This window comes from Eumetopias jubatus, unplaced genomic scaffold, assembly GCF_037043125.1.
Source record: "Eumetopias jubatus isolate StellerSeaLion01/CBP00866 unplaced genomic scaffold, mEumJub1_p1.0 scaffold_7, whole genome shotgun sequence".
Lineage (NCBI taxonomy): Eukaryota > Metazoa > Chordata > Mammalia > Carnivora > Otariidae > Eumetopias > Eumetopias jubatus.
Window position 1 is genome coordinate 61,702,219 of NW_028274813.1, and position 24,873 is coordinate 61,727,091.

Consider the following 24,873-nt stretch of genomic DNA (forward strand, 5'->3'; position numbering starts at 1 on the left):
ACTATCAGGTGACCAGTCTTAGAATTGCTTATGATTTCCCTATATAGAGAGTGAGGTACTAAAGCTTCCATCTATGAATGATATGAATTTCATTTTGGCCACTTAGTAACCTTATTTTTAGATCCCTTTTTGATTCACAATCTGTTCTAGAATATTCATGAATTTTTCATATGTATGTCGAATCTCATACTTCTTAGGAACAACATATGTTTATTACAGGTTACAGATCGACACATCTGGAGATCAGCATTAGAGAGTGGACGGTATGAGCTGTTAAGTGAGGAACACAAGGAAAATGGGATCATTAAGACTGTGAATGAAGATGTAGAAGAGATGGAAATTGATGAGCAAGCAAAGGTCATAGTAAGAGACAGGTACAAAAAGGATTTTTCTAAAGTAACTGTCACTTTTCCTTGCCACTTCAACTGTATGGTTCTTTTTAGTAAATGTTTCTTTTTCTTTAAAAAACTGTTTTAAAATCTTATCATGAGGACTTTTAATACTTGTAACCACTGAAATGATCATTTTCCTCAACCTCAAGCCCTCTTTTACTCTACTTTGTGCTAGTGCAGCCAAAAGACAGCTAGTTAGGATAATAATTTCTCAAGTTAAAAAAAAAAAGTCTTTGAACTTAAGGTTTTAAAGTAACTTTATACTACCCATTTTTCTTTTCTGTAGGAAAACTTAGTAAATTGTGGTAGGCTTAAATATTATTTGAATTATTAATCAGAACCTACATCTGTATATCTATAGTTAGATACTTTGACTTTCAGAGTTATTTTTGGGTAACTTTCCTTAAGGAGTTCATCTAGAAGGAAAGGAGATAGGATGCTGGGAGGGAAGATGTACTACTGAAGGCTTTGAGTGAATAGGTTTGTACGTTTAAATGATCATTTTACCTGCAATATGGAGATTTATTGCAAAGGGAATAAGACTGGAGGCTAAGAAACTACTTAGGAGGTAGCTATCAGTGTCCCAGCCAGTAAAAGTTGAAGCAAGAGAAAAAGAGAGCGAGGTAAGCTGCCTGGGATACTTATCATTAAGGCCCATCACTGGGTCATCTACCTAAAACCTTTCCCCTAAGCCTTGTCTCATCCACCTTCCCTCCAACTATTTGCCCTTCTGACCTCCTTAAATGACTTGGTATTTAGTTTAGCTCCTGATTCATGTATTTATCTCCCTTTCATACCGGCTTATGTGATCCCCTGTGAGATTGAGGGAACTGTTTCTTACACAGGTGTAAGTAAGCATTTGGAGGAATGGACTCGAGTTTTTAAGTACCATAAACTCTTGCATGTTTTCATTGTAGACTTTTGGGCATAAAAACAGAAACTCCAAGTACTGTCTCAACTAATGCAAGTACCCCCCAGTCAGTGAGCAATGTGGTTCATTATCTGGCAATGGCGCTTTTTCAGATAGAGCAGGGCATTGAGCGGCGTTTTCTCAAAGCTCCACTCGGTAAGTACCGGTTTTTACTTCCAAACATTAGTTATATTTTAAATGATTCTGAAATTGCCCTTTAGTAGAAATATATGGGCTGACACAGTAAAATTGGCAAATCTGAAAAACTTGAGATTGTATTTTCATTTCAAAACATGGGTTCTTTCAGGTGAGATTTTTTTAAAATAGTACTTAAGTACTTTTTACTCTAAATACTCATCTTTAATGACTGTCTTTTTTACTATTTCTGTCAATCTTTTCTTTTGTGTTTCATCGAAAGAAAGATTACCAAATCATGTGACTAGCCAGATCCTACATAATCAAAAATTGTATATAAATATTTGTTACCTAAAACAGAACCCCAAAGAAGCTACTTAAATGTCCACCATTAGAGGTATGGTTTAATAATGTTGTCACTGGGGCGCCTGGGTGGCTCAATTGGTTGAGCGGCTGACTTTATTTCAGCTCAGGTCATGATCTCAGGGTCGTGGGATTGAGCCCCACTTCAGGCTCCCTGCTCACAATAATAATAATTGGATCACTAACCTGAGCACTGTATAAGAAGCACTAAGTCAGAAATACCACGTGTTAAAGGGTACATAAATGAGGAAATGCTCTATAATTTATGGTAGGATGATAGAAGTAATACTGTCTGGATCGTGTTTTAGCAATTTATGAAGTTAATACGTTTTTAGGGACTAATCTAGGGACATAATCACTGTCTTTAGGAAAATATGTTTCAGGTTCCAAATCAATTTTCATATCATAACTGCCTCTACTTCCCTGTGCTCTGATACATTAATTTATAATTTATCATATTCAAGTTAGTTTGTATCTCAGTAGTAGGGTGCCAGAAGAAACAGTTTTTAAAACCGTATCTTGGGGCACCTGGGTGGCTCAGTCATTAAGCGTCTGCCTTCGGTTCAGGTCGTGATCCCAGAGTCCCGGGATCAAGCCTGCATTGGGCTCCCCACTCGGCAGGGAGTCTGCTTCTCCCTCTTCCTCTGCCCCTCCCCCTGCTCATGCTCTCTCTCCCTCTCAAATAAAAAAAAAAAATCTTTAAAAATAAATAAATAGGGGTGCCTGGGTGGCTCAGTCTTTAAGCGTCTGCCTTTGGCTCAGGTCACGACGAACCCCGTATCGGGCTCCCTGCTCCGCAGGAAGCCTGCTTCTCCCTCTCACTCCCCCTGCTTGTGTTCCCTCTCTTGCTGTGTCTCTCTCTGTCAAATGAAGAAATAAAATCTTTAATAAATAAAAAAATAAATAAAACCCTATCTTTTTGGTCTCCTATTGAGAGCAACTTGAATAGACTAAAATCCTTTTTAAATTATTTGAATGTCACTTGTTTGAGTAGTAAGAACAAAGTTTTCATAAATATCTGGTGCTATCAGAATGTGAATATATTTGTAAAATGTCTGTTTTGAAATTGAAGAGTTTATGGCCAGTATCTCATTGTTCTAATAAGCCTATTCATATTTTTATAAATTGATAATTCTACCATGAGCTCAGTGACTCACTTTTCAGATTAGAAAGTAGTAGTTGTAGAAATAAATATGTATGGTCATAGCTCACAAAAATATTAGTTTGTATTTCCTATATCACTCTTATTTCACAGTCTTCAATATTTCTTAATATTTTCTGTGCCTTGGGGCGCCTGGGTGGCTCAGTCGGTTAAGCGTCTGTCTGCCTTGGGCTCAGGTCATGATCCCTGGGTCCTGGGGTCGAGCCCCGGGTTAGGCTCCCTGCTCGGCGGGGGGTCTGCTTCTCCCTCTGCTCCCCACTTGTGCTCTCTCTATCCCTGTCGCTATCTCTCTCTCCCAGATAAATACATAAAATCTTTTAAAAAAAATTTTCTTTGTCTAAATCGAATTACATATACAAGGGATCCCTCTCTATTATTACAACCACGTGTGAATCTACAATTACTAAAATTAAAATTTCAATTAAAAGTTATTTGTAAATTATGTAGCCTTTATGAATATTTCACTACTACTCATTAATTCTGTGGTTCCAAAAGAGAGAAAATGCAATTCTGCTGATTTTTCCACTTCTGAAACTGCCATCAGTTAGTTATTTACAAATTCAAGGGAAAAAAATCAGATTGTTTAGTATGTCCATATTTTCATCAGTACATCTTATTAAATATTGAAACAAAAGGGAAAAGTTAACACTGGGAGATGTTACAGCTTACATCTAGTAGGTTATATGAGAGCTGAGAGCTATAGTGTTCTTTATGCTGGGTTGTATACAGCAGTGTTGGAACATTCGTTTCATCTGAAGGGATATAAAAGGAACAATTTCAATTTGAGGTCTTAAAAGTGAAATAAGAAAAGTTCAATTTACTTTGGTGGTAAATGTTGATCAAAGTTTAGATGTTGATCATTTATAATATGGATATTATCATCTACCATTGTTGCCCCATAAAAAGTTAATAGAATAATTGATGTCTGTAGCTTTTTATATCATGTTTAAGCCTTTGGAGGATCTGTTTTGAATGGGACAACAAGAAATAGAGGTGCCTCTGCGGTTTTAAGGTAATCTAAATAGTTAGAACAACGTAATCAAGAACATCCTTAATCTGGGAGAGAAATGGGATTCCATTTTATGAATGTTTGAGATAGAATATATATTAAAATTCTCCATTCTTTTGATTATTTTTCAGCATAGCAAATTAACAAAGCAATTACCTGTAGGAATTTTCCCAGTTTAGCTTCAGGGATTACTTCAGTTTCTTGAGGAAGCAAGTAAGAAATAAAAATTCTACTTATATTCCACCTTCCTTAGGATGTCCCTTTTATTCTAGCAGTTAATCACATTAATAAAACTAGGCTTTTTTTAACTTGAGGAAGATATATTTGAATAATTTTAGGTATATGTGAGAATTGTTTGTTTAGGTTGGTAATTTCATCATTTATAAAGTCATGCTCATGATTAAACCCTTAAGCTATGAAAAAAATCCTTAAACTAACTTTATCAATTTGAAATTAGGTAACACAGAAATTAATAAAGATCAAAGGGGAGATAGAAAAAAAAAGGACAAGAAAAAGAGAGAGGAGGATCAATCTAGTGTGAGAGATGGTAAATTTTTAACTTTTTAAAGAATATTGTCTTTTTGAAGAATTATGGTTTTACTTTCTGTGTTGCTGAGTACTGGTTTGAATATTTAGCTTTTGACAGAAAATCTTGAACTTAATTTTTTTGGAAAGGAATGAGGTTGGGGACAAGCTTATAAAACAATATCATCTTCCTAGCATTTTTCTTCTACATTGCACACCTCAGCTAATGAAACTTTTAAAAATTGGTATATAAGTTGACATTGTGAATCTTAGTATACTTAAGTTATTAGTGAAAAAGAGGAACAGTGATGAAGGTATGTTTACTTACTTTGCATATAGTATTTATTTACCACTTTCTTTTTTTCTTTTTTTTACTAGCATAGGGAGAGTTATAGGGTGGGAGTTTCTGTATTGTTTTATCTCCAGGAAAAACCTACGTAGTGTGGTCACATGCATTACTATGTAGTGGCAGTTAACAATATGAAATCTCCCAGTGTAACATTTGATCATATGACTACCATTAATTCATATTAGTAAAATCCTAATTCTAATTTCTTGAGGAATTTATTTATGCTAGCATGATGGAAGATAAAAGAGAAAAGACATTTCTGCCCTTTGAGAGTTTTATAATCTGGAGAAGAAGCAAGACAATTAACAGAAAAATGGAATCAGTAGTATACACTGTTTTTTATCCTTATTTAGGTACTATAAAAAATGTGAGGGGCGCCTGGGTGGCCCAGTCGTTAAGCGTCTGCCTTCGGCTCAGGTCATGATCCCAGGGTCCTGGAATCGAGCCCTCCATCGGGCTCCCTGCTCTGCAGGAAGCCTGCTTCTCCCTCTCCCCTTGCTTGTGTTCCCTCTCTCGCTATTTCTCTCTCTGGCAAATAAATAAATAAAATCTTTTAAAAAAATGTGAAAATGTGAACATCCATTTAAAAGTAGGTGGGATAGGGACGCCTGGGTGGCTCAGTTGGTTAAGCCTCTGCCTTCGGCTCAGGTCATGATCCCAGGGTCCCGGGATGGAGTCCCGCATCGGGCTCCTTGCTCAGCAGGGAGCCTGCTTCTCCCTCTGCCTGCCACTCCCCCTGCTTGTGCTCTTGTTCACTCTCTTGGGCGCGCGTGCACGCTCTCTCTCTCTCTCTCTCTCTCTCTAGCAAATAAAAAATAAAATCTTAAAAAAAAAAGTAGGTGGGATAAAAATTGGACCTTGAGCTGCCGTTGATTTGGTCAAAACCCATAATGTTTCACCAACCTTTGAGTTAAAAATCATTCAAACTGGGTGCCTGGGTGGCTCAGTTGATTGAGCGACTGCCTTTGGCTCAGGTCATGATCCCAGAGTCCCAGGATCGAGTCCTGCATCGGGCTCCCTGCTTAGCAGGGAGTCTGCTTCTCCCTCTGACCCTCTCCCCGCCCATGCTCTCTCTCACTCTCTCTCTCTCAAATAAATAAAATCTTTTAAGAAAAATCATTCACACTGACTTTCAAGGTTCCAAAGTCTCTGTCTGCACAATTTGTTTTTTCCTTCCACTCTTCCACATTGGCCTGTATGCAGCCTTATTTCTTGCCTTTACTAATAAGAATGTCCTCTGATTTATCCAGAAAGATTTCTTCAAGATCTTTGAACTAGCAATTTTTGTTGCCTCCTTCCTTAGAGGTCCTGCTCAGGCCAGAACTTTTCATGAAGCTTTATATCAAAAAACCATGGTAAATAGAAAACACAAAATGAGAGGGTGGAAATAAATCAAATGGACTGTATTATTGCATTTATTTCCTACTTTGCTAATATTTCTCTTTAGCTTTACCTGAAGAACCATTTGACCCATTCATTTTTTCCTTCTCTCATTGAGTTATTACTCTCAATTATTTTTGGAGGTTCTTATGCTTTTTCAAACTGCTTGGTTACTTACATTTTCAAACATTTCTTAAAACATATTAAAATAGTTATTTTATATTCTGCGTCTAACTCTAATCTCTCAGGTCTTTATGGGTCAGATTCTGCTGGCTCTTGCCTGTAATGTTTTGTTTCCACATGTGCATTGTGGGTTTTGACTATTAACTTTCATTCCTCACAACTGGATCTATGGAAATTTCTTTAGAGAGAATTTGCAATGATTTGTACTTGTTTCTGTCACTCACCTGAGGTCACTACCAATCTGGACGACTTTAAAAATCTTAGGTATTGGGGCACCTGGGTGGCTCAGTCGGTTAAGCATCCGCCTTCAGCTCAGGTCATGATCTCAGGGTCCTGGGATCGAGCCCCGAGTCGGGCTCCCTGCTCAGGAGAGAGTCTGCTTCTCCCTCTGACCCTCCCCCCTCTCATGCTCTCTCTCTCTCATTCTGTCTCTGAAATAAATAAATAAATAAAAATCTTAAAAAAAAAAATCTTAGGTGTTTTCAGGTTTTAAACTATTTAACGCATTGCTTGTAGTTACATGTTCTCAGGGTAGATTTATTTTCCCTTTCCACCCAACTTCAAGGTCCAGAAAAGCAGATTTCCTGGCTACTTTCTTTCTTCATGGTACCCTTTTCCACCCTGATGCTTGAGGGTATAGCCTTTTGGAGTTCTAGCTTTTCAGAAAGGATTCAACACATTGGGTGAGCCCTGGATTTCACGTCCTGTCTCTCTCATCCTGCCCAACAAACAGGAGCTCAAGACTTACTAGCGTTTGGCAGGTCTGCTCATTTATGACTTCAATTCCTGTGTATATCTTCACTCTCCCAGCTATATAAAAAATTTCTTAAATGTAGGGACCTAGAATAGACTTGTTTCGTATCTTCTAAATTGTTGCACATAGGAGCGACAGTATAAGGCAGGAATAATGGTAACAGTAACAGTATTTACTCCACGACAGGCATTTTACTTGTCTTTACTTAATCTTCCCAACAGCCCTCAGAGGTAGATGCTATCTACATATAACTGTTGGGGAACCTGAGGCACAGAGGAGTTAAGTAACTTGACCCAGCTCACTCACCTAGGGGAGCTAGTACTTACCTCAAGGCAGACTGACTCCAGAGCCTACATTCCTTAACCATTATGCTACTGCCCAAGAGGACTTTTTTTGAGGATAATAGTAGGAAATATGTCATAATAGAAACAAACTATATATGGAGTCTTATATACCTTGTAGAATTTTGACATTATGTGGTAGTCTGGTAGTCCCTTCATAATTAAGCATAATGTCAGGAAAACTAAAGTGGTAGCAATAATTGAAGATTAATTGAAGAGAGAAATCACATGCCAATGTAAAATGATAGACTGGCTAGTTAATGCCATCTAATCAAATGACTCTTAATAAGCTTTTTTAGTCCAGAAGACAAAAGAATAATGTTATTAATGAAAGAAAGTTTCAAATGTTCTTATGTAAATGTTGGTGCTGAACGTTCTTTTGGGAAGTGTGGGGTATTAGCATTTTTTTATTTACCTCATTTAAAAAATATTTTCTTAGAGATAGAAGACAATAGAGTTGGCATTTCTACATAATTGATATTTTCAGTAATAGCTGTGTTGAGATATTCACATATATAAAATCCATCCTTTTAAAAAGTGCATAATTCAGTGGGTTTTAATATATTCACGGTTGTATAGCCATTCACCATAATCTAATTTCAGAAAATTTTCATCAGCCCCAAAGAAACCTCAGACATGATTGATGTTTAACTTAGAGAGTAGTCCATCTTTTATCTGAAAAGAGGAAGCAATATTCTTGATTCAAATGGATAATAACTGACTTGTAATCATATTTAGCTAGTTCTCTAAGTCAGGTCAAGAATTGATAACAAAGACTAGCTTGAGAACATATTGCCTAAGTTATTTTTCTCTTTTTTACTATTGGAATCCCAAAGCTTTTGATTTATGGATTTAAGTAATTCCTTATGTCACAAACAAGGTGTGGCTCAGCAAATATTTTCTTGAACATGAGGTTTTGTTTTTAATATCAACACAATCTTTTTATTGAGTTTTAGAAGAATTTTAAAATCTAACCTGTTTAAAATACCAAGAAAATAGGAGATATCTAAGGTTTGCCTAGAAACTTAAATCACTTTACCTTTTCGTTTAAGATGCCAGTGACAGTGGGCGTTCTTACAAAACAGTCCTGGACCGTTGGAGAGAGTCTCTCCTTGCTTCTGCTAGTCTATCCCAAGTCTTTCTTCATCTGTCCACCTTGGATCGTAGCGTGATATGGTCTAAATCTATACTGAATGCTCGTTGCAAGATATGCCGAAAGAAGGGTGATGCTGAAAACATGGTACTTTGTGATGGCTGTGATCGGGGTCATCATACCTACTGTGTTCGACCAAAACTCAAGGTAGTTTTTCCCTCTTATACTTCTTAGATTAGAATTGAGTGGTTGAGGTTTTGAGTGACAGATGACTAATGATCATTTCTGTGATTTGTCAAGACTGTGCCTGAAGGAGATTGGTTTTGTCCAGAGTGTCGGCCAAAGCAACGTTCTAGGAGACTCTCCTCTAGACAGAGACCATCCTTGGAAAGTGATGAAGAGATGGAAGACAGTATGGAAGGTGAGGATGATGAAGTTGATGATGATGATGAAGAGGGTCAAAGTGAGGAGGAGGAGTATGAGATAGAACAAGATGAAGATGACTCTCAAGAAGAGGAAGAAGTCAGGTAAGTCCTAACATGCAATAAAATGAGTTTGTGAGTCATAACTAGACAGTCTCTTGACTACTCAAATACAAATGGAATGATTGGGGCCTATAACTTTTTTTTTCTTAATTTTATTTTATTATGTTATGTTAATCACCATACATTACATCATTAGTTTTTGATGTAGTGTTCCATGATTCATTGTTTGTGTATAACACCCAGTGCTCCATGCAGAACCTGCCCTCTTTAATACCCATCACCAGGCTAACCCATCCTCCCAGCCCCTCCCCTCTAGAACCCTCAGTTTGTTTCTCAGAGTCCATAGTCTTTCATGGTTCGTCTCCCCTACGATTTTCCCCCTTCATTTTTCCCTACCTACTATCTTCTTTTTTTTAACATATAACCTATTATTTGTTTCAGAGGTACAGGTCTGTGATTCAACAGTCCTACACAATTCATAGCGCTCACCATAGCACATATCCTCCCCAATGCCCCATAACTTTTTAAAAACTGGTGTGTAATATAGTGGCCTAAAGTTATCCTTGCTTTAGTATTCTGAGCATTTGAAGTTATTCCTGAGGGAGTGTAGTACGTTTGTGAGTTTAGCCAGATCATAAAATCAAATATGAGTTCACATTTGGACAGGAATACCAATTCAGACCCCCGTCAAGTTTGATTTTACTTAATTTTATGCCTAAAGCAGCAAATAAGCGTTCCAGAGGATATTCATGAGATAAAGATGATTGAATGCAGCTTCCCAGTGCCCCTCTTGCTTTCTCGAGGAGTTATACTCAAATATTGGTGATCTTGGCACCTGCAGAGAGAGAGAGAGAGAGAGATGCCAGTAGGCACATGGTATTGTTATACTCCTTCCACATTAGCATCCAGAAGCAACTCCTGTCCTACCATATAGCCAGGTATTTGGCAGCTTAGCAAGCTGTGTCGCCAGGCCTAATGAATGTGGCTACTCCCATGCGTGGCAGCGCTGGAGTATTCTCCCCTTATTTGTCCCTAAGACCTCCCCACCTTTTTAACATTTGAACCCCATTCATGTGGAATCAGAAAAGTGGATGTAAAGCAAGGGCAACTTTGAACTGACAAGGTACAAAAAGGCCAGTCTGCAGAGGATAAGTAGAGAGAGCTACCGCATCCGCTGTAAGCAAGTTGTTATTTTTTTACTCACTCCAACTAGCAGGAGCCGTCTTCCTTGTAGATTATAAGGGCAGTATTTATGTTAAACATAAAGATGATAAAGAATTTGGGGTGCCTGGGTGGCTCAGTCATTAAGTATCTGCCTTCGGCTCAGGTCGTGATCCCAAGGTCCTGGGATCGAGCCCTGCATCGGGCTCCCTGCTCAGCGGGGAGCCTGCTTCTCCCTCTCCCACTCCCCCTGCTTGTGTTCCCTCTCTCACTGTGTCTCTCTCTGTCAAATAAATAAATAAAATCTTAAAAAAAAAGAAAAGATAAAGAATTTGGAAAATTCTTGGAAATCCTTTAGGTAAACTGGAAGTCCAGGTATGTGGGGAGATGGATAAAAAGAGGCTTAAAGGGGTTGTTTCATCCTTGTCTACAACTTAAAGGCAATTAAAAGATCAAACCTAGGGGTGCCTGGCTGGCTCAGTCAGTGGAGAGTGTAACTCTTGAGCTCAGGGTCGTGAGTTCTAGCCCCACGTTGGGGGTAGAATTTACTAAGAATAAAAGTAAGATAAAAGATTGAACCTAGTTTTATATTTTACAGTAAGAATCAGAAGATGGCAAAGAGAGTCTTAGCATGGTATTCAGGAACCACAGGTTTAGGGCCTACTTTGACCAAGCCTGTAGGTTACCTCAGCATCGGTGGTTATGAAGAGTGATGGTCTCCTGTAGCATAAGGACACCAAAGAAATGTATGTAGAACTCACTGGCTGAAGAGTAGAACAAGGGGAATAGAAATTATCTATGGGCATCGTTTCTCTGTACAGTAATTATGTTTTCTAACAATATTTACAGCCCACCAAAACGAGGAAGACCGCAAGTTAGATTGCCAATTAAAACAAGAGGGAGACTTAGCTCTTCTTTCTCAAGTCGTGGCCAACGACAAGATCCTGGAAGATACACTTCAAGGAGTCAGCAGAGTACACCCAAAACAACTGTTTCCTCTAAAACCACTGGTAGAAGCCTTAGAAAGATAAAGTCTGCCCCTCCAACAGAAACTAAATCTTTAAGAATTGCCGGTCGTTCTACTCGCCAGAGTTATGGCCCACTGCAAGCAGATGTATTTGTGGAACTACTTAGTCCTCGTAGAAGACGCAGAGGCAGGAAGAGTGCTAATAATACACCAGAAAATAGTCCCAACTTCCCTAACTTCAGAGTCATTGCCACAAAGTCAAGTGAGAAGTCAAGATCTCTCAATGTTACTCCAAAACTTTCTCTCCAAGATAGTGAATCCAAGAGAAGAGGAAGGAAAAGACAATCTACAGGTATGAAGAAGTCTAATTTAAATTATTCTTACCTAAGAAAATGGAATCATTTGGGAAGATTGAGTGTTGAGATATTTTGCATCATTTTTTAAAGGCTGTGACTAAGATAGACTATGTGACTAGGGAGCAACCTGGCCTGAAGCATAATATTCATCAAAAGGGCAGCTATTTGGGGAATAAGGTAAATTATGAGTATTTTTCTAGTAGGGTAGCAATGTAGTTGTGAGAAATTTGCAGTGTCCTGTTTCTAATGGATAGATTTGGCCAACATTTCAGTAGTGTCAGTAGAACCCATTATAACACATTTCATTCAGTTCTACCCTTTCCTCCTTTAAAATACACCTACTCATCATCACCTAGACAAGCTACTTTGGGTTATTTGGGAAGGTTCCTATCTGACATACTGAATTTGGGGGCGGGGAAGAAATGGGGGAGTAATATTGTTAGGGAGTGATCATTGGCTATCTTTTTAATTCTGATAATTGTTGTTTATAGTAATCTTTATCCAAATAATCTCTTTATTTATCTCTTTGATTCTATTCTTTTTTCTTTTAATGTCAGTAGTTATAAAACTTTAATAGTTCCAGAAAATGAAATTAGGCATAAAAAATGATACTGTTCCTTGAAGAACTGTAGGTAGGTTGTATTGCATTATTCAAATACATGACAGGATTAAGGAGTTCATTTGGTGAAAGAATGGAAGACAGTCTGTTTATGCAGTCACTAGATTGTCAGGATGGTGGAAGGGTGTTGTATCAGGTAACTTGGCACCAAGATCTAATTTAGCTTTTCCTATCCCCTTACCTATCTATTTTGCTCTTCTTCAAGCTATTTGGAAACATAGTATACCTAAAACATTTGTATTCTAAAAAACTCTAAGAAAAAAAAATTTTTGATTGATTTATAAAATTACTAACCTGGTTCCAGTGACAAACGAAGGGGGAAATGTATGCATTTACATTTAAGTAGAGAATTTAAACACCTGAATTCATAATATGAACTATGCTACCCTTTTATACTAATTCATACACTTTAGATTTTGTTATATATACCTTAGGTTTTTTGAGAAAGCATTTTGCTTTAAGGAAGTCCCCATATGAAATTAAGATAAGAGGGGCGCCTGGGTGACTCAATCGGTTGAGGGACTGATTCTTGATTTTGGGTTGGGTCGTGATCCCAGGGTCGTGCAATCAAGCCCCACCTCAGGCTCCATGCTCAGCGTGGAGTCTGCTTGTCCTTCTCCCTCTGCTTCTCCCCCCACTTGCTCTCTTTCACTCTCTCTCCTTCCTTCCCTCTCCCTCCCTCAAATAAATAGGGAGATTATCTTTAAGATAATCTTTTACTTCGTTATTAAGCATTACATTTCTCTTATGCAAGGTAATTTATAAAGAGGCCTGCTTGCTAGATCTTTGCTTTCCTAAGGATGTGTTTCAGGAAATTCTGGAGAATTGCTTGCTTTCTTTTTATTATAGTTGAAAAAATATTTTTAATAAAATGGGCTAAAAAATAATCTATAGACTTTGCTCTAAGAACTTTCTTTTATAGTACAGTGTTTTTACTTGTTCCCACTGAATGTTTAATTAATTTGGAAATTTTATGATCAAAAAGGAAATAGTGGGGGCACCTGGCTGACTCAGTCGGTGGAGCATGCAACTCTTGATCTTGGGGTTGTGAGTTCAAGCCCCACATTGGATGTAAAGATTACTTAGAAATAAAATCTTTAGGGGTACCAGGTTGGCTCCGTCGGAAGAGCATGCAACTCTTCATCTCGAGGTCGTGAGTTCAAGCCCCACATTGGGTGTAGAGATTACTTAGATAAAAACTTTTTTTTAAAAATTGCTAATCATAAAAATAATAAAAATAAATAATAAAGTCTTTTTTAAAACAAAGGAAAGAGTGAATATTTATTCCAGATTTTCATGTTTCAGAATGTAAGTTAATTTATCTCACTATATATCGAATGTCAATTTTCTGTTTGAATTTAGGTTGTGTTTTTATACCCATTTAGCTTGTAGTGATCAAATATTTTGCTTTGTCATCACCTAAAATTAATTATTTATTTAGAATCCTCTCCTATGACCCTGAGTCGAAGGAGTTCAGGCCGACAAGGAGGAGTTCATGAATTGTCTGCTTTTGAACAGCTTGTTGTGGAACTGGTACGGCATGATGACAGCTGGCCGTTTTTGAGACTTGTTTCCAAAATCCAGGTAATATCATTAAACTTGCACATAATAAAATAAAATTACATTTAAAAAAAAAACTTGATAAAATGTATTCATGTATATTACCTGATTTAGTCTGCTTGGCAACTTTGAGGTAGTCAAAACCACGTTAGTTACCATATACTTTGTTTTTAAACACTTGGAAAGTTAGTTTCTACACTGAAAGCAAGGACATTTCAGAGCATTCTCTCCTCAGCCCCTTCCAACCCTGACTGATTCTCATGCATGATGACAGTAATGTTGAAATAGCTTCAGTGTGTTTATTCTGTGTAATGAGTATGAGTAGATTTAATTCAACTGTGTGCTATTATTGGTACTTCTGTTATGCAAAACAGCTGTTCTCAAACTTCAGCATACACCAGAATCACCTGGGCGGGCTCGTTAAAACACAGGTAACTGGGCCTCACCCCAGAGTTCTTGATTCACTAGGTCTGGAATGATGCTGATGGCGCTGGTCCAGAGACCACGGTGTGAAAACAATAATGTGAAAGATAGGTACTCTTAGAAAACAGATGGCCTAAAACTAAGGCATTTGAGATGGTGTTGGAGTTATTCATATACGGGAAGCAGAATAGGACAGTGTTACAGTGCTGTGATAGAAGTTCTTTTTTTTATTAATAGAATCAGGTTAGTTTATTTTTTTATTATGTAGCCATCATATAGTACATCATTAGTTTTTGATGTCGTTTTCAACGATTCATTAGTTGCATATAACACCCAGTGCTCATCACCACACATGCCCTCCTTAGTACCCATCACCCGGTTACCCCGTCCCCCTGTAATAGAAGTTCTAACGGACTTCCAGAAGTAGAGAAGAAAAGGAGATTGATTTGAGCATTTTGGAGGGAGGGAATAGCAGGAATGTAAAAGTTTTTAATGGAAGAACTGTTTGGTCTGGTCATAAAAGATAGGTGGAATATCAACAGTGAGAAATGAAATAAGGACATTGCATGAAAAGGGCAATTTTTCTTTCCTAAGTTAAAGACCCAGAAGTGAGAATATGGGAAATGATGGGTAGTTTGAATGGAACACCAGATGTGTTGGAGAGGCACAAGTAGATTATAAAGGGTCTCACTTGTTAGGTGTGTTAGGTGAAGGTTTCTGAATGAAAAAGTTATACCTTAATGTGAAGGATTAATTACCATTGAATAGCATCCTATAAAAATTAAATCTCGGGCACCTGGGTGGCTCAGTCGGTTAAGCGACTGCCTTCAGCTCAGGTCATGATCCCGGAGTCCCAGGATCGAGTCCCACATCGGGCTCCCTGCTCGGCGGGGAGTCTGCTTCTCCCTCTGACCCTCCCCTCCCTCATGCTCTCTCTCTCTCTATTCTCTCTCTCTCAAATAAATAAAAATCTTTAAAAAAAATAAAATAAAAAAATTAAAATTAAATCTCAGTTTGACTCTAACTCATTTTTCCTGAGTAGTTTTTGTGCTGAATTTTTTGTCACATACATTTTATTATTACAAATGCAATAATGCTCATTAAATAACTTTATAGATACATATTTGTATCTCTGTGGAGAGAAATAGAGACAGAAAGAGAGCACAAAGCAGAATCATAAGCTTTTTCTTTTCACAATAAATTGTCATTTTTTATAGTATCAAATAAGCTTCTACAACATTATAGTGACTGAAAGATATTAAGTGGTTTTAATGGAATAATAGTATTCAGAGATTAACATTCAGTTGCTTTTAAGTGCAGAACCTTCACATATTTGGCCACTTATCTCTGATAAATTTTCTATAGGAGAGATATATTTGAATTATTTTACAGGTCCCAGACTATTATGACATCATCAAAAAGCCCATTGCCTTAAATATAATTCGTGAAAAAGTGAACAAATGTGAATATAAATTAGCATGTAAGTAATTTATGTTTTTCTCTGATAATTATTTTTGTTTAAAGAGGTAACTGCTGTTTTTCTTGTTATTTAAATGATGTATATTAACGGATTGTGTAGATGGCATCCCAGGAGGTCTCTAAAATGCTTGTCTATGTAGATGAAAGATGGATAGGGACTTGAATGAGTTAGATATTTTGTAGAATCTGATCTTAATAGAAGTGCACAATTATGTAACATTCCTAATTACATAATTGCATAGTTTCAGTAGAGCAATGTTAAAGCATTTGTAGTTAAACAGTTTTAAGCTTTAGATCTGCTACCTTGTTTCAGAGGCTTCAATTTCTAAAGAAAAACGTGGGCTTCCATTTTCTTAATAACATTTCTAGATATATAAACAAAATACTTTTATGTACTTTTATTTTGTACTTTTAATCTCATTTGGTTTTTTCTTTCTAGCGGAATTTATCGATGATATTGAGTTAATGTTTTCGAACTGCTTTGAGTACAACCCTCGTAACACAAGTGAAGCAAAAGCTGGAACTAGGCTTCAAGCATTTTTTCATATTCAGGCTCAAAAACTTGGACTCCATGTCACACCTGGGAATGTGGATCAAGTTAGCACACCACCAGCTGCAAAAAAGTCACGAATCTAATTTTGTCCTTCTAAAGGATATATTTGAGGAAAACAAATTGTTCACGAAAATGGAACATTAAATCATGCTCTAAAGCAGACATATATATATAAAGCAATAACAACTGATTGACCACACTGAAGTGTGGCCTGCACTATATTCTCAATTTTAATATTAAGCACTCAGGAGAATGTAGGAAAGATTTCCTTTGCTACAGTTTTGTTCAGTATCTAATAAGTTTGATAGATGTATTGGATACAGTACTGGTTTACAGAGGTTTTTGTACATTTTGAGATCATTCATGTGTCCCAATATCTTTGAAAATATTTTTTCACCTGTGATTTATTTTGTCATTGATTTTTTTTTTAGAAGTGGTATTAAGGAAGATTTATCTGTATACAGATAAATCTATTATAGCACAGTTTAGAAAAGTATATATGTCTAAGAATTGTTTAATGAGCACATTCTTTCAACACTACACATGAATGAATCCAATTTTATATCCTTGAAGTGCTGTACCAGTGCTGGCTGGAGGTATTAAGTCTGAGTTTATTAACTAGATATTTATTTAGCATTCAAAATAATTTGTGAATTTGTTTTGTATTTATAAAATTTGTACCTGGAAAATGTTCTTTAATTTTTTAAACATTTTACTGTGTTTTTGTTTTCTTTCTCTAACTTCCTTAATGATCAATCAATAAAAGGTAACACCGCTCCCCTTCTCCCTGACAGTTCTTCCAGTTTTTTTAGAACTGTATTACAACTTTCTATGTACAACTTTTTAAGTGTACAAATAAAATGATACATGTTTTTCAAGTATTCTGAATCTGGAATTTTTACAAATCAGAACTGAACTATTACACGTGATACATACCGACCATAGGAACTAATAGTTTATTATACCTGAGTCTCTATGGCAGTGATGTGCATCTTTTTTGGCCCAAACCCTTGGAGGAGTAAGATACCTCCCATTAGGAACAGTAGCAGTCTGTGACAGGGATTCTCAGTAAAAGGAAGAAAGAAAGTTTGGAATGTGCCTACCTGGTTAAAAAACACCACTCAAAATTTTTTTAAATAGAAAGTGCTATTTCTTAGGTGTAGAAGATATAGAGGGGCCTCAGTTTCATAGGAGTAGCTGTTCCTTTTAGGATGCAAAAGACAGGTGTCCTCCCTTTTTGGGAAGCAGTAGAGTGATCCCTCTGTTTGTTCATCTAAATCTGGACAATACTATATTCTCATTTAGTTAGGTTTGTTTATTTGGGTAGTTACCCCTCTTTCATGTCTTTCTCTTATGCCTTGAGATGATCAACTCTCTGGATTCTTTGCATGAATATGTTCACAACTATAACTTGGTATTTTTGTAATCATTTCATATGCTGATAACCAAATTTCTTAGAAAATTTTACTTTAGGGGCACGTAGGTGGTTCAGTCAGTTAGGCATCTGCCTTTGGCTCAGGTCATGATCTCAGGGTCCTGGGATTGAGTCCCGCATGAGGCTCCCTTGCTCAGTGGGGAGTCTGCTTCTGCCTCTGCCTACCACTCCCCCTGCTGTGTGCTCTCTCACTCTCTGTCACATAAATAAATAAAATCTTTTTTAAAAAATGAAAACTTTAATAGTATATTAAATATTCAGGAAAGAATTCTAAAATATAATTACACTTTAATAGTAAATTACCTGATTACTTAATATTCTTCACTTTTTAATACTAATTTTTATATATTTGCTTTTCTTGTAGACTAAATACTAAGAAGTAAAATTCTGGCTAACTACTAAATTACTGAGTTTGAAAGTCTGTCTTAATGTCTTAAAACTTGGCAATTTAGGGGCGCCTGGGTGGCTCAGTCAGTTAAGCATCTGCCTTCGGCTCAGGTCATGATCTCAGGGTCCTGGGATCGAGCCCGCGATGGGATTCCCTGCTCAACAGGGAATCTGCTTCTCTTCCCTCTGCCCCTCCCCCAACTTGTTCTCGTTCTCTCTCTCTCTCTCTCTTTCTCTCTCTCTCTCTTGCTTGCTCTCTCTTAAGTAAATAAAATCTTTTAAAAAAAGAAAATGTAGACTGGAGGGGTGCCTGGCTGCCACATTTGGTAGAGCATACCACTCTTGGTCTCAGGGTCATGAGTTCAAACCCCATGTTAGATGTAGAGATTACCTTAAAAAAATAAAATCTGAAAGAAAGAGAGAAAGAAAAAAAAAGGAAGGAAGGAAGAAAAGGGAAGGAAGAAAGAAAGAAAGAAAAAATGTAGCCTGGAAAAAAAATTTTTCTAAAATGTCCAAAAACCTATAAGGAGGGGAAAAAAAAACTTTAAAAATGATCCTTAGGCAGACTTCTACTTCTGGGATAAAGAAGTAAGTATAAGCATCCTTTTCCCTAATCCTCCTGCTATAAAACTAAAAAGCCCTGGATATTATGTATAAAACAAACTTAAGCCTGAAAGTTGGAGAGGAGGCAGACTGACTGGGGACCTTGGGATCTGAGGAAAGAGTGATGACTTCCCTGGGTTTTCTTTTTGGCTCATATATCCAGATGATACTGAAGAAGCCGGCAACTGGAAATTCTAAATGGCACAAAACAAAAGCCACAACAAAAGCTTTTCCTAGCTGAAGGACCAGCAAAGGAGCAGCCTAGTAAGACAAAGCATTTAGACAATAACCACTCCATTCCAGCCAAACACCACAGACAAAAACTGGCTTTACCCACACACCCAGCAAAAATCAAATGGGGAGCCTAGACTTCCACCCTCATTAGGATAAAATGAGGCGCCCCAACACCCCCACTGGAGTGGTGTGAGCAAAAGACTCAGAAGGGAGCCTGGACTTTAATCCCCACCAGTCAGTAGTGACGTATTTCCCTGCTCCCCCACAGTGTCAGTGGAGACCAGGAGGCGCCTAGACTCACACCACTGGCCAGCAATAATGGGAACCCCATTTCTGGTGTCATAAGAGGCTGAGTGGGAAACTTGGCTTTCTACAGCATCTGGCAATTACAAGGCGTTCCGGGCTTTCCCCGCCAGTGGGATCAGAGAAAGCCAGCGAAGAAAGAAGATTTAAATAAGGTCCAGAGTCTTATAATACGAAAATGTCCATGTTTCAGTCGAAAATTACACCACGAACTAGGAAGATCTCAAACTGAATGAAAAAAAAGGTGCCAACACCAAGACGACAATTAAAATTATGTGACAAAGATTTTAAAGCATCCATGATAGGGGCACCTGGGTGGCTCAGTTGGTTAAGCGTCTGAATCTTGGTTTCCGCTCAGGTCATGATTTCTTGGTGAAGAGGTCGAGCCCCGCATGGAGCCGCACATTGTGCTTCTTCCTCATCCGGAAGTCTGCTTCCCCTTCTTGCCTCCCCCTGCATTCTCTCTGTCTCTGAAATAACTAAATCTAAAAAAGAAAAAAATAAAGCACCATGATAAAATTGCTTCAATGAGCAACTACAAACACACCTGAAACAGAGTTTCAGTTTTCTATTGCTGCTGTAACAAATTGCCACAAATTTAGCAGCTTAGATGATGCAAGCTTGTTAGTTGTGGGTTAGAAGTCTGACACAAATCTCACGGGCTAAAATAAAGTTTTCAGAGAACTGCTTTTCTTTCTGAAGTCTCTAGGAAAGAACCATTTCCGTGCTCTTTCCAGCTCCTAGAGGTCACCCACATTCCTTGGCTAATGGCCCCCTTCATCTTCAAATCTACCAACAGAACATTTCTCTGTGCCTTTCTTCAATAATCACATCTTCCTCTAACCACTGCCAGGGAATTTTCTCTGATTTTATGGACCCATTTGAGTAGATTATATCTGCCCAGACAACTCAGGAAAATCTCCCCATTCAAGGTCCTTGAGTCAATCGCATTTTAGAAGTCTCTTTTGTCATGTAAAGTAACATATTCATAGGGATTCCAGCGATTGGGACGTGGACATCTTTGGAGAAGGAACAGAAAAGAAAAAAAAAGGTAAACATAAACCCTAACAAATCAATAATTATATGACTTTTTTTTTTTGGACAGAGGCTGCGAGAGAGGGAACACAAGCAGGGGGAGTGGGAGAGGGAGAAGCAGGCTTCCCGTGGAGCAGGGAGCCCGATGCGGGGCTCGATCCCAGGACCCTGGGATCATGACCTGAACCACCCAGGCTTAATCTATACCGATTAAAAAAATAGAACAACAAAAAAAATTAGCCAGGGCTGGGAGGAAGAGAATAAAAGAGGCTTGGATGGAGCACAGGGGCTTTTTAGGACAGTGAAACTATTCTATACGATTCTGTAATGGTGGCTACATTTCATTATAGATTTGTTAAAACTCATAGAATGTACAACACAAAGAATGAATCCCGATGTAAACTATGGACTTTAGTTAGTAAGGTATCAACATTGGTTTATCAGTTATAACAAATGTAGCACGCTAATGGAAGATGTTACTAAGAGGGAAAACTGGGGGTGGGGATTAGGAAGTATATGAGAACTCTGTACTTTCTGCTCTAGTTTTATGTAAACCTAAAAGTGTTCAAATAAATAGTCTAATTAAAAAGAGATTGACAAAATGAATTAAGACATATGGCCAAATTATATGCGGTCTACAAGAAACTCACTTCAAATTTAACTATATGGGTAGCTTGAAAGTAAAAGGATGGAAAAAGCATGCAAACATTGAATAAAGAAAATGAGGAGTAGCTATATAAATCAATATCAGGTAGACTTAAGAACAATGAAGGTTACCAAAGACAGGAAGGGACATTACATGATAATAAAGGGATCAATACACCAAGAACGGTAATTCTAAATGTGTATGCATTTAGGGATGCAAAACATGTGGAAATGAAAATTGATAAAACTGAAAGAAATAGACAAATCCACAGTTACAGGTGGAGTCTTCACCCCTCCTCTCTCAACCATTAATAGAACAACTAGGCAGAAAATCAGCAAGTATATAACACCATCAATCAATAGGATCTACTCAACATTCATGGAACCCTCTGCCCAACAACAGTGGAATACATATTCTTTTCACATACTCAAAGATAGATCATATCCAGAGCCAGAAGCCTCCATTTCAACTCAGTTTTTTTTTTCTTTCTAAAATCTAAACCAACTCTGTCAGAGTCTGCAAAGTACTCTCTTTGTTTAACTTACTGGGTGGCCTAACAATGCCATCTTTTAGAACAAAGATAAATCGTCCACCAGTCCAGACCGTCTCTTGACAATTTCTTGGAGAGAAACGAGCAAACTACAAATCAAAAGAACATCTGGAAATCCATCCTGTATAATAGAAAGCAAGAGATCTATAACTACAGCAAGTTAGAAGTTGATGGTCTCGCTATGGCTACATCTGGTAGAATTAGAGAAAGTGTGTTGAGAGTTCACATATGTTAGGAATCCCAGCAGATCAAAGACTCTTAGCTTGAACTCTTCTACTGGATCTTAAAACATCTACCACTGCCCCCACCCAAATGTGAAAGAAGCCCTTTGTCTCTAAATGTGCATGTTACTTTGAAGGTAGGAATTCCAAGGGCGGAATCTTAAAGAGCTAACTTTTTGAGATGAAGCTTTAGCAAAAGTATTTTAGATAAATAATGCAATTATCACATTTTTTTAAATGTTCTGACCTATGGCCCAAAAATAAATGACCAAGAAGAGCAGGGTCTAAAAATCTTTTAATAGGGCGCCTGGATGGCTCAGTTGGTTAAGCGACTGCCTGCGGCTCAGGTCATGATCCTGGAGTCCCAGGATCGAGTCCCACATGGGGCTCCCTGCTCACTCAGTGGGGAGTCTGCTTCTCCCTCTGACCCTCTCCCCTCTCATGCTCTCTCTCTATCTCATTCTCTCTCAAATAAATAAATAAAATCTTTTAAAAAAATAAATAAAAATAAAAATCTTTTAATAAATGTAAAATACTCCCTTGGTTATTCTTATTTGTAGAAGATAATGGGCCTCATTCTTCAAATTTAGGTCAAAAAGTATGCTTCCACATAGCAAAGGCTAACTGTCCTCATTGGTTTGGAAAGAACTTTCCTGGGATAAAAATTGTCATAGGACACAGCCAACCACACAGGCATTCCTTCTTGACCATCTTTGGATAGCCCAATAAAAGCCTGTTCTCTGGTGCTCTTCTCTGGCAGTCTTTCAGAGTCACCCAGGGATTAGAAGCCTAAATACAAAGAATAAAATTTTACAATTATTTGAAGAATATATAGGAAAATATTTTTATATCAAGATTGAAAAGGAATTCATCTCTCTATATATTATATATATGCTTCTTTATAATGGGCAAATTTTAACATATACAAATTAGATAGAATGAACTTCCATGTAGGGCACCTGCATGGCTCAGTTGGTTAAGCGTCTGCCTTTGGCTCAGGCCATGGTCCCAAGACCCTAGCATCAAGTCCTACATGGGGCTCCCTGCTCAGCGGGGAGTCAGCTTCTCCCTCTGCCTGCCGCTCCCCCATGACTGTGCTCTCCTGTTCTGTCTCTCTGACAAATAAATAAACAAAACCTTAAAAAAAAAAAAGGAACCAACTTCCGTGTACCTATTACTCAGCTTTGACAATTACCAACTTGTGACCAATCTTGCTTTATCTGTCTCCCCTTCCTCATATTATTTTGAGGAAAATTCCACTCATCACACTACTTCATCTGTAAATATTTCAGAATGTATCTCTAAAAGGAAAGGGACCCTAAACAAAAATCACCTCAATATCATTATTACATTAAAAAGACTAATACTGATTCCTTGAGCTCATCAAATATCTAGTGGGGAAGGATTTCTTGAAAGAAAGGAGAGGGTGCCTGGGTGGCTTTGTTGGTTGAGCTACTGCCTTCGGCTCAGGTCATGATCCTGGAGTCCCAGGATCGAGTCCCGGGATTGGGCTCCCTGCTCAGCAGGGAGTCTGCTTCTCCCTCTGACCCTCCCCCCTCTCATGTGCTCTCTCTCTCATTCTTGTTCTCTCAAATAAATAAAATCTTTTAAAAAAAGAAAGGAGAAAAGATGGGAAGAAGGAGGAGGTAGGGAGGAGAAGGGTGGGGGGAGGAAGATGGGAGGGAGGGATCAAGGAAGGAAGGGGGAAGACAAACCATAAACATAAAAGAAAAGGCACAAACCTAAAGGAATAACTTGATACATTCTTTTTTTGTTAAGATTTCATTTATTTATTTGACAGAGAGAGACAGAGCGAGAGAGGGAACACAAGCAGGGGGAGTGGGAGAGGGAGAAGCAGGCTTCCCGCGGAGCAGGGAGCCCGATGCGGGGCTTGATCCCAGGACCCTGGGACCATGACCTGAGCCGAAGGCAGACGCTTAACGACTGAGCCACCCAGGCGCCCCTGATATATTCTATCACATAATTTTTTTAACTTCTTAGGAGACACCAAAAACAAAATGAAAAGATGGCCCAGAGAATGGGAGAAGATAGTGGGGCTCCTGGGTCTCTCTGACAAAAAAAATAAATAAATAAATCTTAAAAAATAAAATAAAATCTTTTAAAAACAAGATGTTTGCAATGCATATTATAACAAACAAAAACCTGGTATACTGAATACATAAAGAATTGCTAAAAATAAGGAAAAGAAAAATAACCCTACAGAAAATTTTATAAAGTATGCGAGCTGGCATAAATATGTAGACAGAGTTTGGGGAGGGAGAAACAATTTAAAAGTCATTGAAAGACACTTGCTTCTGCTTTGGTTCTTTTTTTTAAGATTTTATTTATTTATTTGAGAGAGAATGAGATAGAGAGAGAGCATGAGAGGGGGGAGGGTCTGAGGGAGAAGCGGACTCACTGCTGAGCAGGGAGCCCGATGCGGGACTCGATTCCAGGACTCCAGGATCATAACCCGAGCCAAAGGCAGTCGCTTAACCAACTGAGCCACCCAGACACCCTGCTTTGGTTCTTGATTGGTCTCTAGCCTTGGGGCAAAATTGTCTGTTAGGGAGGAAAGCACAGGAGTCCCTAATTAATTAGAGTTTCAAAATTTAAACCTAAGACGTGGTAATTAAACAAGTAACTGATAGAATCACTTTAGGTTAAATGTCTAGATTTTTTAACTATTATTTTACTAGAAGATATTATAAAGCCTCCATGTCACTCTCCTTATTTTAAACCTTTTAACAGCTTCCTGTAACACAGAATAAAGCCCAAAGATCCTTAACAGTAGAAGCTGCCAAATTTTCTCTGTTCAAGGTGCCTTTGGTATCCCAGTAATTGTTTTCAAGGTGCTCTTACGCCCAAAGAAATACCTAACAGTTCTGTTTATTAAGTAAAGTCCAAGCGACTTAATATGTATGTCTTAACAGCGCCTTCTGGGCGCTACATAACTTCTCAGACCTTGGAATCAGATTGTCCACAACCACCCATTTCCTGCTCCACATGGATTCTCTCGAGGGAGTAGCTTTTTAATCACACCAACAGCGGAAAACTCATCCAAAGGAATCGCGGGATCTGAAGTTCAAAGTGTAAACCAGCTCGAGTTGGTAAGTTCCCGCGGTGTCCGAGAGATGTCGCTGTGTTTCCCTTAAAACCGAAAGCATCCGCCCCTCGCCCGGGGAGTTTGCTGGGACCCCGCGGGAGCTTCAGCCCAGGGTTTGGGACAGGTTTATAGCTCCTGCATTAGTTGGCCCCTA

At 38.1% G+C, this 24,873-nt stretch overlaps 1 protein-coding gene across 4 annotated transcripts in view; it reads left to right on the forward strand.

Annotated features, from left to right (window-relative positions):
• BAZ1A (bromodomain adjacent to zinc finger domain 1A) overlaps positions 1-17,080 on the forward strand; it is a 96,046-nt gene extending 78,966 nt beyond the window's left edge. For all 4 annotated transcript variants that reach the window (XM_028114759.2, XM_028114760.2, XM_088024640.1 and 1 more), the window contains 8 exons: positions 220-374; positions 1,310-1,458; positions 8,556-8,803; positions 8,897-9,123; positions 11,092-11,561; positions 13,626-13,768; positions 15,560-15,647; positions 16,086-17,080. In XM_028114759.2, coding sequence (XP_027970560.1) covers positions 220-374; positions 1,310-1,458; positions 8,556-8,803; positions 8,897-9,123; positions 11,092-11,561; positions 13,626-13,768; positions 15,560-15,647; positions 16,086-16,282 — 1,677 coding nt within the window. In that variant the 3' untranslated portion in view covers positions 16,283-17,080. The remainder of the gene's footprint in view (positions 1-219; positions 375-1,309; positions 1,459-8,555; positions 8,804-8,896; positions 9,124-11,091; positions 11,562-13,625; positions 13,769-15,559; positions 15,648-16,085) is intronic.
• The last annotated feature ends 7,793 nt before the right edge of the window (positions 17,081-24,873 follow it).